The sequence below is a fragment of the Protopterus annectens genome, chromosome 9.part0 (assembly GCF_019279795.1).
Source record: "Protopterus annectens isolate FY-2018-M chromosome 9.part0, PAN1.0, whole genome shotgun sequence".
Lineage (NCBI taxonomy): Eukaryota > Metazoa > Chordata > Ceratodontiformes > Protopteridae > Protopterus > Protopterus annectens.
In genome coordinates, this window is record NC_056743.1 from 1,637,125,548 (window position 1) to 1,637,145,077 (window position 19,530).

Here is a 19,530-nt window from a genome sequence, read left to right on the forward strand (position 1 = left end):
GTTGAGATCTCAGATGAGGGCCAAGCTAAGACCTCCAGCACCCTTTCTGTCCAATCAGTGCTTCATGTCCCTGCTCAAGCAGTTGACACATACACACTTTGAGATTTGATTTATACACAAACACAAACACACACCTGTTAAAGGCTGGCACAAGTTTACTAGCTATACCCCCTTCTGCCCAGACTATAAGGTAGTTCCAACTGCCACCAGCCACTGCTTACCAGCTACTTTAAGGCCCTTAACAAAGGGTGTGTAATCTTACTCTGTAATGTTACTATTAATCCAAATGGTAGTTTGACCAAGCCAGGCTATTAGGAGTGACTTGTACAGTGTCATCAAATAGATATGCAAGTACCTAAGAGCTTAAATATGTTTAAACAGACCAGCCACAACTGAAAGGTTTAAATATATTTAATAATAAATAATAAAAGAATCAGACAATACTAAATATGTATTCACAGTGACTTCAGAGTTCAAAATCACAGGAAATATTTAAACCAACATTGCAGGACAGTCTCAAATAAATAATGAAAACATCTACGCTATACATTACTATATTGCTATCTGAACCTAGAAGAGTTACTACACCTTAAAAACTTATTTACAGAATAACACACAGGCAGAAGTGGTGAAGACAAGACACAAAATGCCCCCTCTCTTTCTCTCTCTCCCTCTCTCTCTCTCTCTCTGAGAGTTCTTAAATTAATATCTCAAAAATTGCTGCTGGGATACTTGTAGCATGACATCACTTTTTGTCACCTGACTTCAGTTCCCAAGCTAAACCCCCATTGTCAGAAACAATCAGGATTTTAGCATCTCCGTGTGAAAATACATATTTTTCAGATCTTTGCAACTGCTGGAAGACATAATACAAACAAAAAAAAAAACACTTACAAAACAATGCAGAAGGCACCCTAGTTCTAGACATCCTGTCTCCTTGCTGCATTCAAACTAACTTTCATAGCACAATAATAAAATAATTTAATTTCAACTATTTTCCTGAAGTTTTGCAAGTTAACCCTGTATGTTGTAGTCCCTACTGTTAAAACATATATATTTACACAAGTACAATAGTTAATTTACATTTCTGTTCTTTTCCAGTAGGGTACATTGTGGACACATCCTTAAGCTTAGTACTTTACACACAATTCTGTACCAGCAGCTTGATACACACATAGCATATGGTTCTAATATAGTGGTAACACAAAGAGTAGCATCATGCTGGTATTCACAAATAAAATATAACTACTTACAAAATTCTAGGTAGCTGGGCTGGCAGTATCTCCTTCTGTCACACTTCTATATAAATCATATTAATATTCACAAATAACATATAATTATTTACAAAATTTCAGATAGCTGGGATGGCAATATTTCCTTTTGTGGCAGAGTTTTCTAACATTGAGGTCTTCCACACATATGTGCCTTTGTGACGACAGTGGTTTCGCTGGTGAAACTGCATGATAATGTCAGCCAGGGGGATTGACTAATGTTAATTAGTCATGTGCAGTCCCCTGGAAATGTATGTGGCTGCCAATGTGTTCAGGTAAAATTGTATTCTAGAAGGAAAAAGTGATGGTGGTGACATCACAGTCAGTCATTCATTCCTATGGAAGTACTTGTGGTGCAGGTAAGTTGAGAGAAGATATATGAGTAGAAGTATTGTTACTGTCTGTATCTGTGTAAATACGTTTGTGTGTGTCTGTGTGTGTGTGTGTGTGTGTGTGTGTGTGTGTGTGTGTGTGTGTGTGTGTTTCTTTAGAGGCTTGAATGAGGCTGTATGAAGGTATGTTTACCTGAGTGAGTGTTTGTGTGTGTTTGTGTGTGTGTGTGTGTGTGTGTGTGTGTGTGTGTGTGTGTGTGTTTCTTTAGAGGCTTGAATGAGGCTGTATGAAGATATGTTTACCTGAGTGAGTGTTTGTGTGTGTGTGTGTGTTTGTGTGTGTGTGTGTGTGTGTGTGTGTGTGTGTGTGTGTGTGTGTGTGTGTGTCTGTGTGTCGTTGTGTGTTGGACTGTACGTCCAGAAGTATGGCTGAATTTTCCTAGCAGTATGATCAAGTGTGGTGAGTCTTGCTTGTTGATGAGTGGATGTGAGTGTGAGAATTTTTGGGACTGTGTGTGTGTATGTGTGTATGTATTTGTGTGAGATGTGTGAGGAGATGGATGCCAGTTGTGTGTGTGTATGTATGTAGAGCATGCCTTTGGTAATGTGGAGCAAGGCCTTTAAGGAGAATACTAGTGTGGTCAGGTCTGACAGTGCTAGTGTTTGATTCAGAGGTGTGATAATGAGACAATAGTGAGCTTTTTCTAATTGTAGCTATACCTGCCTCTGAATTATATTTTCTTATTGCACTAATTGAACAACCTGCACTGGGCAGTTAGCATAAGGATTTTATTGTATCACAGGGTTTATTTTTAAGACTATCTGCAATATTATCCAGAAAACAAGTTCTGTAGAAATAAAATTACACTTACCTATTTATGGCTTTAAAGTAAGGGAATTCTTCTTAGTCAGACTTTAAAGCAAGCAAGTTCTTCACATGGAGGAGCTGGTGATGAAATTATTGTCTTCTCTGAATGCTGATTATTGAGAAAACTGCAAGTCATGATGTGTTTGACAGCTGTACTTGTGACGTATATTCCTAGATATAATAAATACGATTATTTGTTCTGTGAAATACAGATATCGATGAGTGCCAGCAGGACAAGGATATCTGTGGTGATCACTCCATATGTAACAATACAATAGGAAGCTATAGCTGTGCCTGCCAACCAGGATTCACATCTAGGACTGTGACTCATCAGTTCACAAATGCAAGCAATTCTAAATGTGATGGTAAGCAGGTTTGTGTTTAATAGCAATGTTTTTAGTTAGAAAAGTTATATGTATTGTTTTCTGTTAATATGTTTGTTTTTTGTCATTGTGATGTAATAAACTTTAACGTGGGACTAATGTGTAGAAGCTACACTCTCCCCAAATCTTTGCACTTTTCCTTTTTAAGACAGAGCCCTATTTGCAGTAAAGGTGACTCCACAAACTTGAGTAACTCAGCCATGCTTTCAGCATTCCTAGCTGTCAAAACAACAGTAGTATCACAAATCAACAAAAGAGGAAAACAAATGTCATGAACAACATACCATCATAATGCATGGAATAATTCTGATTTGCACATTATCTTAACCGCATTCATAACTAAAGAAAAACTTGACTCCCCTCCCCATCTTAATCATAGTAACTAGCATGCAGACCCAACAGAAAGAATACACTGGCTGGACATATTGTAAAAAAGTGCAAAATATCACAATTATGGGAATGAACTGGTCTGTATACCAAAAGAAAAAAAAAAGTCTTGGGTAGTCCCCATATCTGAGAACTCCCTATAGACACATGTATAACAACACTTGACAAAAGTACAGTTTCAGCATATCTAACATATAATACCTCTTCTGCATCCCATTCCACAGTTGTAATGCCCCCGGTCCAAATACCCCTTGCATCCATTGTTTTAACAAAATCAGAACCTGGAGCATAAAGTGCACATAAATATGTTTCAATAGTCTGTTTGCTAATGTCATCAGTTCTAAAATGCAACATAATTTTCTTTTCAACTTGAAGGTATATTTCAGAAATGCCATAATTTTCCCATGTTAGAAAATCTGTTACTTCATTAGGCAAACCAATCAATCAATACAAAGGCTAAAGTCTGACTTTCAAAAATTACATCTGAATGAGTTGAATGATTAAATGAATACATGTTGTGTGAAAACCCAATAGCTTCAGAACAATGTCACACAAAATACAACTCTTCATTATAATGCCACAACAATAGAGATACAAACCATAGAATTATTCCAAGAGGCTTTGATTGAGAAAACTACCTTAAGGGGGTCAATCTTAAATTTCATTATGTAGGTAATGGAGATTATATTGAAGAACAACTGGCTTGTGTTTGAAGGGGAATACTTTAGACACGTCAAAGATGTAGCAATGGTGGCCAGTTGTGCCCCATTGTTTGCTAACCTTGTGATGTATTCCTGGATCTTGGTTCTATTGGGGATGGCATGATTCATATATGAGTGGATGTGCTTGTACAGTGCTTTTGTATAGGACTGAGCAGTCGAACTTTCAGTTCCCGTCTGCATGGGTGTCATGAAGTTTGTCACTTCTGACTGGAGTAGCATGACGTTAGCTATGGAGAAGTTTTTTATGAAGGTTTCCTTACTGGGGGGTTGGGGTGGGATGTGGATGTCAAGGGTGATTAGCCTATGGTCAGACCTGACCAATGAGGGGGTGACCATAAATGTGGAGCTTCGATTTCCCATGTTGGTAATCACCGGGTCCAGAATATTGGAGGCCCTGGTGGGACTAAAGATTAATTAATGCTCTTTCAAAGTTCATATCCATTTGTTCTTGTCCATTAGCTGTTATTCACACCCCAAAATGGGTTTGCATTTCTCTACCTATTGTGACTGAACATAACTTCTTATATCATCTATTTTATGGAGGTAGTACTCTCTGGCTAAAAAACATGCTAGCTATATTGTGAAATAATCTAACAGCTTTCAAAGCCATTGAAACTTATAGTGTGCCACTGTTTGTCTGTGCAACGGCTTTCAAAGCTGTAATGTATTTTCACTCCTACACTTTTTTCTGTATGTAGTAGTATATTGGAGGAACTAAAACTCTGAGTCATATACATAGATTTGATCCGGCCACCTGTCTTTTCACAAATCAGTTATTGTAAGTACTTACCATGAATGAGAATATTCCATTCCTGATCTGCACTTCACTCTGTACTTGCTGTGAATTTTTGAATCTATATATTCAATATATGACAACTTGATTATAATAGGAATCCAGGTCACAATTCTTTTAAAAGCAGATGCCATAAATTGGAATGCTTACACATTGGGTTAATTCTTTCCAATTCATAGAGTTTGTGATGCCCCAGCACTGGCCCAGTAATCAATAGCCTCAATCCTCACCACTGGCAAGAGTGGGGAATGTACACACTGAGAGGATGACAAGAGAACACACAGTAAAGTGCAATTTCCCTTAAGAGCACACAAGACATCTCAGTCAGTCTGGGGCTGGTTTCTCCCTCTTTCTCCAGATCCCCGATAAGACTCTCCACTGGCACAGCTATAGAGTTGAGATCTCAGATGAAGGTCAAGCTAAGACCTCCAGCACCCTTTCTGTCCAATCAGTGCTTCATGTTCCTGCTCAAGCAGTTGACACATACACACTTTGAGATTTGATTTATACACAAACACAAACACACACCTGTTAAAGGCTTGCACAAGTTTACTAGCTATACCCCCTTCTGCCCAGACTATAAGGTAGTTCCAACTGCCACCAGCCACTGCTTACCAGCTACTTTAAGGCCCTTAACAAAGGGTGTGTAATCTTACTCTGTAATGTTACTATTAATCCATATGGTAGTTTGACCAAGCCAGGCTATTAGGAGTGACTTGTACAGTGTCATCAAATAGATATGCAAGTACCTAACAGCTTAAATATGTTTAAACAGACCAGCCACAACTGAAAGGTTTAAATATATTTAATAATAAATAATAAAAGAATCAGACAATACTAAATACGTATTCACAGTGACTTCAGAGTTCAAAATCACGGGAAATATTTAAGCCAGCATTGCAGGACAGTCTCAAATAAATAATGAAAACATCTACGCTATACATTACTATATTCATATCTGAACCTAAAAGAGTTACTACACCCTAAAAACTTATTTACAGAATAACACACAGGCAGAAGTGGTGAGTGGATGTTTTTAAGTCAAAGACAAGACACAAAATGCCCCCTCTCTTTCTCTCTCTCTCTCTCTGAGAGTTCTTAAATTAATATCTCAAATATTGCTGCAGGGATACTTGTAGCATGACATCACTTTTTGTCACCTGACTTCAGTTCCCAAGCTAAACCCCCATTGTCAGAAACAATCAGGATTTTAGCATCTCCCTGTGAAAATACATATCTCTCAGATCTTTGCAACTGCTGGAAGACATAAAACAAAAAAAAAACACTTACAAAACAATGCAGAAGGCACCCTAGTTCTAGACATCCTGTCTCCTTGCTGCATTCAAACTAACTTTCATAGCACAATAATAAAACAATTTAATTTCAATTATTTTCCTGAAGTTTTGCAAGTTAACTCTGTATGTTGTAGCCCCCACTGTTAAAACATATGCATTTACACAAGTACAATAGTTAATATACATTTCTGTTCTTTTCTAGTAGGATACATTGTGGACACATCCTTAAGCTTAGTACTTTACACACAATTCTGCACCAGCAGCTTGATACACACATAGCACATGTTTCTAATATAGTGGTAACACAAACAGTTGCATCATGCTGGTATTCACAAATGAGATATAACTACTTACATAATTCTAGGTAGCTGGGCTGGCAGTATCTCCTTCTGTCACACTTCTATATAAATCATATTAATATTCACAAATGACATATAAATATTTAAAAAATTCCAGATAGCTTGGCTGGCAGTATCTCCTTCTGTTGCATTTCTATATAAATCATATTAATATTCACAAGTAACATATACTTATTTACAAAATTCCAAATAGCTGGGCTGGCAATATTTCCTTTTGTGAAGGAGTTTTCTAACATTGAATTCTTCACCACATAGGTGCCTCCTTGAAGACAGTAGTTTCGCTGGTGAAGCTGCATGATAATGTCAGCCAGGGGGATTGACTAATGTTAATTAGTCATGTGCAGTCCCCTGGAAATGTATGCGGCTGCCAGTGTGTTCAGGTAAAATTGTATTCTAGAAGGAAAGAGTGATGGTGGTGACATCACAGTCTGTCATTCATTCCTATGGAAGTACTTGTGGTGCAGGTAAGTTGAGAGAAGATATGTGAGTAGAAGTATTGTTACTGTCTGTATCTGTAAATACGTTTGTGTGTGTGTGTGTGTGTGTGTGTGTGTGTGTGTGTGCGTGTGTGTGTGTGCGTGTGTCTGTGTGTGTGTGTTGAACTTTATGTCCAAAAGTATGGCTGAATTTTGTGGTGTGGTGAGTCTTGCTTGTTGATGAGTGGATGTGAGTGTGATAATTTTTAGGACTTTGTGTGTGTATGTGTGTATGTATTTGTGTTATATGTGTAGGGAGATGGATACAAGTTGTGTGTGTGTATGTATGTAGAGCATGCCTTTGGTAATGTGAAGCAAGGCCTTTAAGGAGAATACTAGTGTGGTCAGGTCTGACAGTGCTAGTGTTTGATTCAGAGGTGTGATAATGAGGCAATAGTGAGCTTTTTCTAATTGTAGCTATACCTGCCTCTGAATTATATTTTCTTATTGCACTAATTGAACAACCTGCACTGGGCAGTTAGCATAAGGATTTTATTGCATCACAGGGTTTATTTTTAAGACTATCTGCAATATTATCCAGAAAACAAGTTCTGTAGAAATAAAATTACACTTACCTATTTATGGATTTAAAGTAAGGGAATTCTTCTTAGCCAGACTTTAAAGCAAGCAAATTCTTCACATGGAGAAGCTGGTGATGAAATTATTGTCTTCTCTGAATGCTGATTATTGAGAAAACTGCAAGTCATGATGTGTTTGACAGCTGTACTTGTGACGTATATTCCTATATATAATAAATACAATTATTTGTTCTGTGAAATACAGATATCGATGAGTGCCAGCAGGACAAGGATATCTGTGGTGATCACTCCATATGTAACAATACAATAGGAAGCTATAGCTGTGCCTGCCAACCAGGATTCACATCTAGGACTGTGACTCATCAGTTCACAAACGCAAGCAATTCTAAATGTGATGGTAAGCAGGTTTGTGTTTAATAGCAATGTTTTTAGTTAGAAAAGTTATATGCATTGTTTTCTGTTAATATGTTAGTTTTTTTGTCATTGTGATGTAACAAACTTTAACATGGGACTAATGTGCAGAAGCTACACTCTCCCCAAATCCTTGCACTTTTCCTTTTTAAGACAGAGGCTTACTTGCAGTAAAGGTGACTCAGCAACTTTGACTAACTAAGCCATTCTTTCAGCATTCCTAGCTGTCAAAACAACATTAGTATCACAAACCAACAAAAGAGGAAAACAAATGCCACAAACAACATACCATCATAATGCATGGAATAATTCTGATTTGCACATTATCTTAACCGCATTCATAACTAAAGAAAAACTTGACTAACCTCCCCATCTTAATCATAGTAACCAGCATGCAGACCCAACAGAAAGAATATACTGGCTGGACATATTGTAAAAAAGTGCAAAATATCACAGTTATGGGAATGAACTGGTCTGTATATCAAAAGAAAAAAAAAGTCTTTGGTAGTCCCCATATCTGAGAACTCCCTATAGTCACATGTATAACAACACTTGACAAAAGTACAGTTTCAGCATATCTAACATATAATACCACTTCTGCATTCCATTCCACAGTTGTAATGCCCCCAGTCCAAATACCCCTTGCATCCATTGTTTTAACAAAATCAGAACCTGGAGGATAAAGTGCACATAAATATGTTTCAATAGTCTGTTTGCTAATGTCATCAGTTCTAAAATGCACCATAATTTTCTTTTCAACTTGAAAGTAAATTTCAGAAATACCATAATTTTCCCATGTTAGAAAATCTGTTACTTCATTAAACCAACAAATCAATAAATATAAAGGCTAAAGTCTGACTTTCAAAAATTACATCTGAATGAGTTAAATGAATGATTAAATGAATAGTTGTGTGAAAACTCAATAGCTTCAGAACAATGTCACACAAAATACAACTCTTCATTGCAATGCAACAACAATAGAGATACAAACCATAGCATTATTCCAAGAGGCTTTGATTGAGAAAACTACCTTAAGGGAGTCAATCTTAAATTTGATTATGTAGGTAATGGAGGTTATATTAAAGAACAACTGGCTTGTATTAGAACGGGAATACTTTAGACACGTGAAAGATGTAGCAATGGGGGCCAGTTGTGCCCCATTGTTTGCTAACTTTGTGATGTATTCCAGGGTCTTGGTTCTATTGGAGATGGCACAATTCATGTACGACTGAATGTGCTCGTACAGTACCTTAGTGTAGGATTCAGAAGTCGAACTTTCAGTTCCCGTCTGCATGGGTGTCATGAAGTTTGTCACTTCTGACATGAATAGCATGAAGTTGGCTTTGGAGAAGTTTTTTAATGAAAGTTTCCTTACTGGGTGATGGGGGTGGGATGTGGATGTCAAGGGTGATTAGCTTATGGTCAGACCTGACCAACAAGGGGGTGACCATAGGTGTGAAGCACCAATTTCCCATGTTGGTATTCACCAGGTCTAGAATACTGGAGTCCCTGGTGGGACTAAGGATTAATTAATGCTCTTTCAAAGTTCATATCCATTTGTTCTTGTCCATAAGGTACTTATCCCACCCCAATAGGGGTTTGCATTTCTCTCTGCATTGTGACTGAACATACCTTCTTATATCATCTACTTTATGGGGGTGATACTCTCTGGCTAAAAACATGCTAGCTATATTGTGAAATATCTAACAACTTTCAAAGCTATTGACACTTATAGCCTGCCACTGTTTGTCTGTGCAACAGCTTTCAAAGCTGTAATGCATTTTCACTCCTACACTTTTTTCTGAATGTATAGGTATATTGGAGGAACTAAAACTGTAAGTCATATACATAGATTTGATCAGGCCACCTATCTCTTCACAAATTAGTTATTGTAAGTACTTACCATGGATAAGAATATTCCATTCCTGATTTTATATATATATATATATATATATATATATATATATATATATATATATATATATATACAAATTGATTATGATTGGAATCCAGGTCACAATTCTTTTAAATGCAGAAGCCTTAACTTGAAAGGTTTACACACTGAGTTAAGTCTTTCCAATTCATAGAGTTTGTGATGCCCCAGCACTGGCCCTGTAATCAAGAGCCTCAATCCTCACCACTGGCAACAGTGGGGAATGCACACACTGGGAAGATGACAAGAACACACACAGTAAAGTGAAATTTCCCTTAAGAGCGCACAGAGATCACAGTCCGTCTGGGGCTGGTCCCTCCCTCTTTTTCCAGATCCCCAATAAGACTCCCCACTGGCACAGCTATAGGGTTGATATCCTTGATGAGTGTCCAAGCTAAGACCTCCAGCACCCTCTCTATCCAACCAGTGATTCATGTCCCCATCCAAGTAGCTGACACACACACACTGTGAGATATGATTTATATACAAACACAAACACACACCTGTGAAAGGCTGGCACAAGTTTACTAGCTATGCCCCCTTCTGCCCAGACTATAAGGTAGTTCTGACCTCCACCAGCCACTACTTACCAGCTACTTTAAGCCCCTTAACAAAGGGTTTCCAATCTTGCTATGTAATGTCGCTATTAATCCAAATGGTAGTTTGACCAAGCCAGGCTATTAGGAGCGGCTTGTACAGTGTCACCAAATAGATATGCAGATACTCTAAGAGTTAAATATGTCTAAACAGACCAGCCACAATGGAAAGGTTTAAATATATATAATAGTAAATAATAAAAGAACCAGACATTACGAGATACGATATAGTGACTTCGGAGTTCAAAATCACAAGAAATATTTAAACCGACATTGCAGGACAGTCTCAAGTAAATAATGAAAACATCTAAGCTATACTTTATTATATTCCTATCTGAACTCAAAGGAGTTAATATGCCCTAAAAACTTACTTACAGAATAACACACAGGTAGAAGTGGTGAGTGTTTGTTTCTAGGTCAAAGACAAGGCTCAAAATGCTCTCTCTCTCTCTCTCTCTCTCTCTCTCTCTCAGAGAGTTCTTAAATTTATATCTCAAATATTGCTGCTGGGATACTTGCACCATGGCATCACTTTTTGTCACCTGACTTCAGTTCCCACGCTAATCCCATTTGTCAGAAACTATTAGAATTTTAGCATCTCTCTGAAAAATACATATTTCTCAGATCTTTGCAACTGCTGAAAGACATAAAACAATAAAGCACTTACAAAACAATGCAGAACGTACCCTAGTTCTAGACATCCTCTCTCCTTGCTGCAATGAAACTACATTCATAGGGTATCCACATTTTTCCATATTTAGATGACTTGCTTATCTTTGCAGAGTGTTTTTTCAGTATGTCAGGAGTCTCTCTCTTGCATGAGATAACTCTTGTACAAGCTGGGATTCCGAGAGAACATCCATAGATTCATACTAGGCTAAATGTCCTTGAGGGCCATTTTAAACCTAGCCAATTACCCATGTGAGAATCAAATCCTACACCTTGTGTTTCTAAGGTAAGCACCTTAACCATTATGCCAGCCTACCACCCCCTTTTTTATAGAACAATAATAAAACAATTCAATTTCAAATATTTTCCTGAAGTTTTGCAAGTTAACCCCATATGTTGTAGTTCCCACTGTTAAAATAGATACATTTAAACAAGTACAATAGTTAATATATATTTCTGTTCTTTTCCAGTAGGGTACATTGTGGACACATCCTTAAGCTTAGTACTTTACACACAATTCTGCACCAGCAGCTTGATACAAACATAGCATACAGTACTAATATAGTGTCAACACAAACAATTGCATCATGCTGGTATTCACAAATGACATATATCTACTTACAAAGCTCTAGGTAGCTGGGCTGGCAGTATCTCCTTCTGCCACACTTCTATATAAATCATATTAATATTCACAAATAACATATAATTATTTACAAAATTTTAGATAGCTGGGCTGGCAATATTTCCTTTTGTGACAGAGTTCTCTAACATTGAGGTCTTCCCCACATAGGTGCCTCCGTGAAGACAGTGGTTTTGCTGGTGAAGCTGCATAATAATCTCAGCCAGGGAGATGGGCTAATGCTAATTAGTCATGTGCATTCCCCTGGAAATGTATGTGGCTTCCAATTTGTTCAGGTAAAATTGTATTCTAGAAAGAAAAAGTGATGGTGGTGACATAACAGTCAGCCATTCAGTCCTATGGAAGTACTTATTGTGCAGGTAGGTTGAAAGAAGATATGGGAGTTGAAGTATTGTTACAGTCTGTATCTGTGTAAATACATTTGTGTGTGCGCGTCTTTAGAGGCTTGTATGGGGATGTATGAAGGTATGTTTACCTGAGTGTGTGTGTGTGTGTGTGTGTGTGTGTGTGTGTGTGTGTGTGTGTGTGTGTGTGTGTGTGTGTGTGTGTGTGTGTGTGTGTGTGTGTGTGTGTGTGTGTGTGTGTGTGTGTGTGTGTGTGTGTTGATAAGGAGTAGGAGTTGCCTTTTGTACTGAAGGCTGAAATATATTCCGGATTTTTGGATTTTTGTCCCTGACAAGAGGTTGGGAGGGTGTGCAGAGTACAGTGGACTGTGGCATATGATTCTCAGAGCAGTGAGCTAAAATATACTTCCCAGTTTTATTTCTGTCCTTGCTCCATGCCATCTTAGTGCTTAGTACTATTCTCAAACCTCAGAACTTCTATTGACCCAACTTGCTACTTCAGTCTTTCATCTCTGTATTACATGGCCTACTGTCTTATAGCTAATTTCCAACTGTTTCTTTTACACTCCACCTGCATCTCATACATTCCCTTCTTAAGAAACCATGATTGTTTCTACCGTAAAAGTGCTTGAGACAAAAAAATGTAGATAGCCTGTTATAACTTTGCTATAAAAGAGCCTGTTACTAAAAGTTTGTATATAGTGTGTTCTAACTTTATTGTGTAATTTTTTATAATGAAATCTGTAGCATTACTAGAACAACTAATACCAAAAGAGTGTAATGCTGCAGTCTGTAACGGATGTCAGTTCTTCATGGAGCATTTTATTGGCATAACTTAAAACTACTTAAAATAATAAAATATAACATTGATTAAGTGCTTTTATCCATCACATATTAGGACTTCACCAGACTTGCCATAAAATTAAAAAATGTCACTTATATAATTTACCAAGTCATTAAATGAGTTCAAATAGCTAATCATCTTAAAGAGACAGTGGCAAACATTTCAGAAATATATAATCATTTAAAATTTAGAAAGTTACCTATTTATATGGGTTAAGAAATTATTAAAATTACAATGCAAGTTAATAAATACTAGTTCTCATATTTAATAAAGGCTGTAAATAAAAGTTCTCATTTATACCTGGCTGTTGTGTGGCATGTAACCTAAGTTGGCATTTCACTTCCCTTTTTTCGAGTCTTCCTTTCATGTTGCCTCCTTTAGGGTTAAACTTAAACCTTCTTCAAGATTCCAAAGCAAAAAAAAATAAAGTGAGAGCATATTCTGGAGAGTTTGCATAATGCATTATTCTCATTGTGTTTAACTATCTGATAAAAATGTTCTTAAATTCTTTTTGGAGAGGTCTCTCCATTTTATCCACATAAAAAACTTGGCATGTTGAACATTTAGCTAGGTAGACCACTCATTTTGTTTGAAAATCCCTGCAAATGTAATTCTGGAGCTTATAATATTCTACAAGGCTAAATTTTGGTCTCTAAAATATAGAGGCATTAAGCATAAGAACCACACTTAACAGTTCCTTTCCTTTGGGTACCTTGATTATCATAGGACTGATGACTGCTTTCAAATCTTCCTTTTAAATTAGATCCTGTCTTAAAAATAAAACTAGGATCCAATCCTAATAGGTGTAAATTGTCTGGATTTGGGTTTAAAATATGCCAATATCTTCTTACAATATTTTTAATTTATCATGCTTGAGGTTCGTATTCTATCACTAATGCTCTTTCAAAGTTTATATCCATTTGGTCTTGTTCATTAGTTGTTAATCACACCCCAATAGAGGTTTGCATTTCTCTCCCCATTTTGACTGAACATACCTTCTTATATCATCTACTTTATGGGGGTGGTACTCTCTGGCTAAAAACATGCTAGCTATATTGTAAAATATCTAACAGCTTTCAAAGCCATTGACACTTATAGTCTGCCACTATTTCTCTGAGCAACAGCTTTCAAAGCTGTAATGTATTTTCACTCCTACACTTTTTTCTGTATGTAGTAGTATATTGGAGGAACTAAAACTCTAAGTCATATACATAGATTTGATCAGGCCACCCGTCTCTTCACAAATGAGTTATTGTAAGTATTTACCATGGATGATAATATTATATTCCTGATCTGCACTTCACTCTGTACTTGCTGTGAATGTTTGAATCCATATATTCAATATATGACAACTTGATTATGATCAGAATCCAGGTTACAATTCTTTTAAATCCAGAAGCCTTAACTTGGAATGCTTACACACTGGGTTAATTCTTTCCAATTCATATAGTTTTGATGCCCCAGCACTGGCCCAATAATCAAGAGCCTCAATCCTCACCACTGGCAAGAGTGGGAAATGTACACACTGGGAGGATGACAAGAACACACACAATAAAGTGTAATTTCCTTACAAGCACACAGAGATCTCAGTCAGTCTGGGGCTGTTTTTTCCCTCTTTCTCCAGATGCTCAGTAAGAATACCAACTAGCACAGCTATAGACTTGATATCTCAGCTGAGGGCCATGCTAAGGCCTCCAGCACCCTCTCTGTCCAACCAGTGCTTCATGTCCCTGCTCAAGCAATAGACATACACACACACACACTTTGAGATTTGATTTATACACAAAAACAAACACACACCTGTTAAAGGCTGGCACAACTTTACTAGCTATGCCCCCTTCTGCCCATACTATAAGGTAGTTCCAACTGCCACCAGCCACTACTTATCAGCTACTTTAAGGCCCATAACAAAGGGTGTCCAATCGTACTCTGTAATGTCACTATTAATCCAAATGGTAGTTTGACCAAGCCAGACTATTAGGAGTGACTTGTACAGTGTCATCAAATAGATATGCAAGTACACTAAGAGCTTAAATATGTCTAAACAGACCAGCCACAACTGAAAGGTTTCAATATATTTAATAATAAATAATAAATGAACTACACAATACTAAATATGTATTCACAGTGACTTTAGAGTTCAGAATTTCAGGAAATATTTAAACCAACATTGAAGGACAGTCTCAAATAAATAATGAAAACATCTACTCTATACATTACTATATTCCTATCTGAACCTAAAAGAGTTACTGTGCCCTAAAAAACTCATTTACAGAATAACACACAGGCAGAAGTGGTGTGTGGATGTTTCTAAGTCAAAGACAAGACACAAAATGTCCCCTCTCTTTCTTTCTTTCTCTCTCTCTCTCTCTCTCTCTCTCTCTGTCTCAGAGAGGTCTTATATTAATATCCCAAATATTGCTGCTGGGATACTTGTAGCATGACTTAACTTTTTGTCACCTGACTTTAGTTCCCAAGATAAACCCCCGTTGTCAGAAACTATCAGCATTTTAGTATCTCCCTGTGAAAATACATATCTCTCAGATCTTTGCAACAGCTGGAAGACATATAACAATAAAACACTTACAAAACAATGCAGAAGGCACCCTAGTATTAGACATCCTGACTCCTTGCTGCGTAGAAACTAACATTCATAGCACAATAATAAAAGAATTTAATTTCATCTATTTTCCTGAAGTTTTGCAAGTTATGTTGTAGTCCCTACTGTTAAAACATATACATTTACACAAGTACAATAGTTAATATACATTTCTGTTCTTTTACAGTAGGGTACATTGTGGACAAATCCTTAAGCTTAGTACTTTACACACAATTCACCACCAGCGGCTTGATACACACATAGCATATGGTTCTAATATAGTGGTAACACAAACAATTGCATCATGCTGGTATTCACTAATGAGATAGAACTACTTACAAAATTCTAGGTAGCTCAGCTGGCAGTATCTCCTTCTGTCACACTTCTATATAAATCATTTTAATATTGACAAATGACATATAATTATTTACAAAATTCCAAATAGCTGGGCTGGCAATATCTCCTTCTGCTGCATTTCTATATAAATCATATTAATATTCACAAATAACATATAATAATTTACACAAGTCCAGATAGCTTGGCTGGCAATATTTCCTTTTGGACAGAGTTTTCTAACATTGAGGTCTTCCCCACATAGGTGCCTCCATGAAGACAGTGGTTTTGCATGTGAAGCTGCATGATAATGTCAGCCAGGGGGATTGACTAATGTTAATTAGTCATGCGCAGTCCCCTGGAAATGTATGTGGCTTCCAATGTGTTCAGGTAAAATTGTATTCTAGAAGGAAAAAGTGATGGTGGTGACATCACAGTCAGTCATTCATTCCTATGGAAGTACTTGTGGTGCAGGTAAGTTAAGAGAAGATATGTGGGTAGAAGTATTGTCACTGTCTGTATCTGTGTAAATACATATGTGTGTGTGTGTGTGTGTGTGTGTGTGTGTGTGTGTGTGTGTGTGTGTGTGTGTGTGTGTGTGTGTGTGTGTGTGTGTGTGTGTGTGGATTGGACTGTACATCCAAAAGTATGGCTGAATTTTACTAGCAGTATGATCAAGTGTGATTACTCTTGCTTGTTGACGAGTGGATGTGACTGTGAGAATTTTTGGGACTGTGTGTGTGTGTGTGTATATATTTGTTTGCGATATGTGAGGAAATGGATGCCGATGGTGTGTGTGTATTTATGTAAAGCATGCCTTTGGTAACGTGGTGCATAAGCCTTTAAGGAGAATACTAGTGTGGTCAGGTCTGACAGTGCTTGTGTTTGATTCAGAGGTGTGATAAGAAGACAATAGTGAGCTCTTTCTAATTGTAGCTATACCTGCCTCTGAATTATATTTTCTTATTGCACTAATTGAGCAACCTGCACTGGGCAGTTAGCATGAGGATTTTATTGTATCACATGGTTTATTTTTAAGACTATCTGCAATATTATCCAGAAAACAAGTTTTGTAGAAATAAAATTACACTTACGTATTTATGGCTTCAAAGTACGGGAATGCTTCTTAGTAAGACTTTAAAGCAAGCAAGTTCTTCACATGGAGGCACTGATGATGAAATTATTGTCTTCTTTGAAAGCTGGTTATTGAGAAAACTGCAAGTCATGATATGTTTGACAGCTGTACTAGTGACGTATATTCCTATATATAATAAATACGATTATTTGTTCTGTGAAATACAGATATCGATGAGTGCCTGCAGGTCAAGGATATCTGTGGTGATCACTCCATTTGTAACAATACAATAGGAAGCTATAGCTGTGCCTGCCAACCAGGATTCACATCTAGGACTTTCACTCAGCATTTCACAAATGCAAGCAATTCTAAATGTGATGGTAAGCAGGTTTGTGTTTAATAGCAATGTTTTTAGTTAGAAAAGTTAAATGCAATGTTTTCTGCTAATATTTTTTTTTTTTGACATTGCGATGTAATAAACTTTTACATGGGACTAATGTGTAGAAGCTACACTCTTCCTAAATCTTTGCACTTTTCCTTATTAAGACAGAGACCTACTTGCAGTAAAGGTGACTCAGCAACTTTTGAGTAACTCAGCCCTGCTTACAGCATTCCTAGCTGTCAAAACATTAGTATCACAAACCAACAGAAGAGGAAAACAAATGCCATGAACAACATACCATCATTATGCATGGAATAATTCTGATTTGCACATAATCTTAACCGCATTCATAACTAAAGAAAAACTTTAACTACTCAAGGGACAGCCTTGTTTGACTCCCCACCCCATCGTAATCATAGTAACTAGTATGCAGACCCAACAAAAAGAATACACTGGCTGGACACATTGTAAAAAAGTACAAAATAACACAATTATGGGAATGAACTGGTCTGTATATCAAAAGAAAAAAAAAGTCTTGGGTAGACCCCATATCTGAGAACTCCCAATAGTCACAAGTATAACAACACTTGACAAAAGTACAGTTTCAGCATATCTAACATATAATATCACTTCTGCATTCCATTCCACAGTCGTAATGCCCCCGGTCCAAATACCCCTTGCATACATTGTTTTAACAAGATCAGAACCTGGAGCATAAAGTGCACATAAATATGTTTCAATAGTCAGTTTGCTAATGTCATCAGTTCTAAAATGCAACATAATTTTCTTTTCAACTTGAAGGTATATTTCAGAAATACCATAATTTTCCCATGTTAGAGAATCTGTTACTTCATTAAACAAACAAATCAATAAATATAAAGGCTAAGGTCTGACTTTCAAAAATTACATTTGAAAGAGTTAAATGAATGATTAAATTAATACATGTTGTGTGAAAGCCCGATAGCTTCAGAACAATGTCACACAAAATAGAACTCTTCATTGTAATGCCACAACAATAGAGTTACAAACCATAGAATTATTGCAAGAGGCTTTGATTGAAAAAACTACCTTAAGGGGGGTCAATTTTAAATTTCATTATGTTGGTAATGGAGGTTATATTGAAGAACAACTGGCTTGTGTTTGAAGGGGAATACTTTAGACAAGTCAAAGGTGTAGCAATGGGGGCCAGTTGTGCCGCATTGTTTGCTAGCCTTGTGATGTATTCCTGGATCTTGGTTCTATTGGGGATGGCACGATTTATGTATGAGTGGATGTGCTCATACAGCGCCTTAGTGTAGGATTCAGCAGTTGAACTTTTAGTTCCCGTCTGCATGGGTGTCATGAAGTTTATCACTTGTGACTTGAGTAGCATGAAGTTGGCTTTGGAGAAGTTTTTTTATGAAGGTTTCCTTACGGGGGTGGTGGATGTGGATGTCAAGGGTGATTAGCTTATGGTCAGATCTAACCAACAAGGGGGTGACCATAGGTGTGGAGCATCGATTCCCCATGTTGGTAATCACCAGGTCTAGAATATTGGAGCCCCTGGTGGTACTAAGGATTAATTAATGCTTTTTCAAAGTTCATATCCATTTGGCCTTGTACATTAATTGCTAATCCCACCCCAATAGGGGTTTGCATTTCTCTCCCCATTGTAACTGAACATACCCTCTTATGTCATCTACTTTATGAGCGTGGTACTCTCTGGCTAAAAACATGCTAGCTATATTGTGAAATATCTAACAGCTTTCAAAATCATTGACACTTATAGTCTGCCACTGTTTGTCTGTGCAGCAGCTTTCAAAGATGTAATGCATTTTCACTCCTACACTTTTTTCTCTATGTATAGGTATATTGGAGGAACTAAAATTCTAAGTCATATACATAGATTTGATCAGGCCACCTGTCTCTTCACAAATTAGTTATTGTAAGTACTTACCATGGATGATAATATTCCATTCCTGATCTGCACTTCACTCTGCTTGCTGTACATTTTTGAATCCATATATTTAATATATATATATATATATATATATATATATATATATATATATATATATATATATATATATATATATACTAAGAAATAATCTTCGCAATAATAACAGCATTCAAAAAATAGTAAATCACACCAACTCTTGTAGTACTTTAGCACTTTCGTCTTTTTTATTATCAAGATTTCTTCAGAAAGACATGTTTCATAACTTAAATCATTATGTTATGAAACAAGTTTTCTGTAGAAGTCTTCATAATAAAAAAGACAAAAGCGCTAAAGTACTACA

The 19,530-nt window shown here is 36.9% G+C and overlaps 1 protein-coding gene across 1 annotated transcript in view; it reads left to right on the plus strand.

Moving 5' to 3' along the window:
• LOC122812216 (adhesion G protein-coupled receptor E1-like) overlaps window positions 1–19,530 on the plus strand; it is a 1,201,768-nt gene that overhangs the window by 409,889 nt on the left and 772,349 nt on the right. Inside the window, exons 5-7 of the mRNA XM_044084558.1 lie at window positions 2,684–2,836; window positions 7,670–7,822; window positions 17,097–17,249. Of these exons, the coding sequence (XP_043940493.1) occupies window positions 2,684–2,836; window positions 7,670–7,822; window positions 17,097–17,249 (459 nt within the window). The remainder of the gene's footprint in view (window positions 1–2,683; window positions 2,837–7,669; window positions 7,823–17,096; window positions 17,250–19,530) is intronic.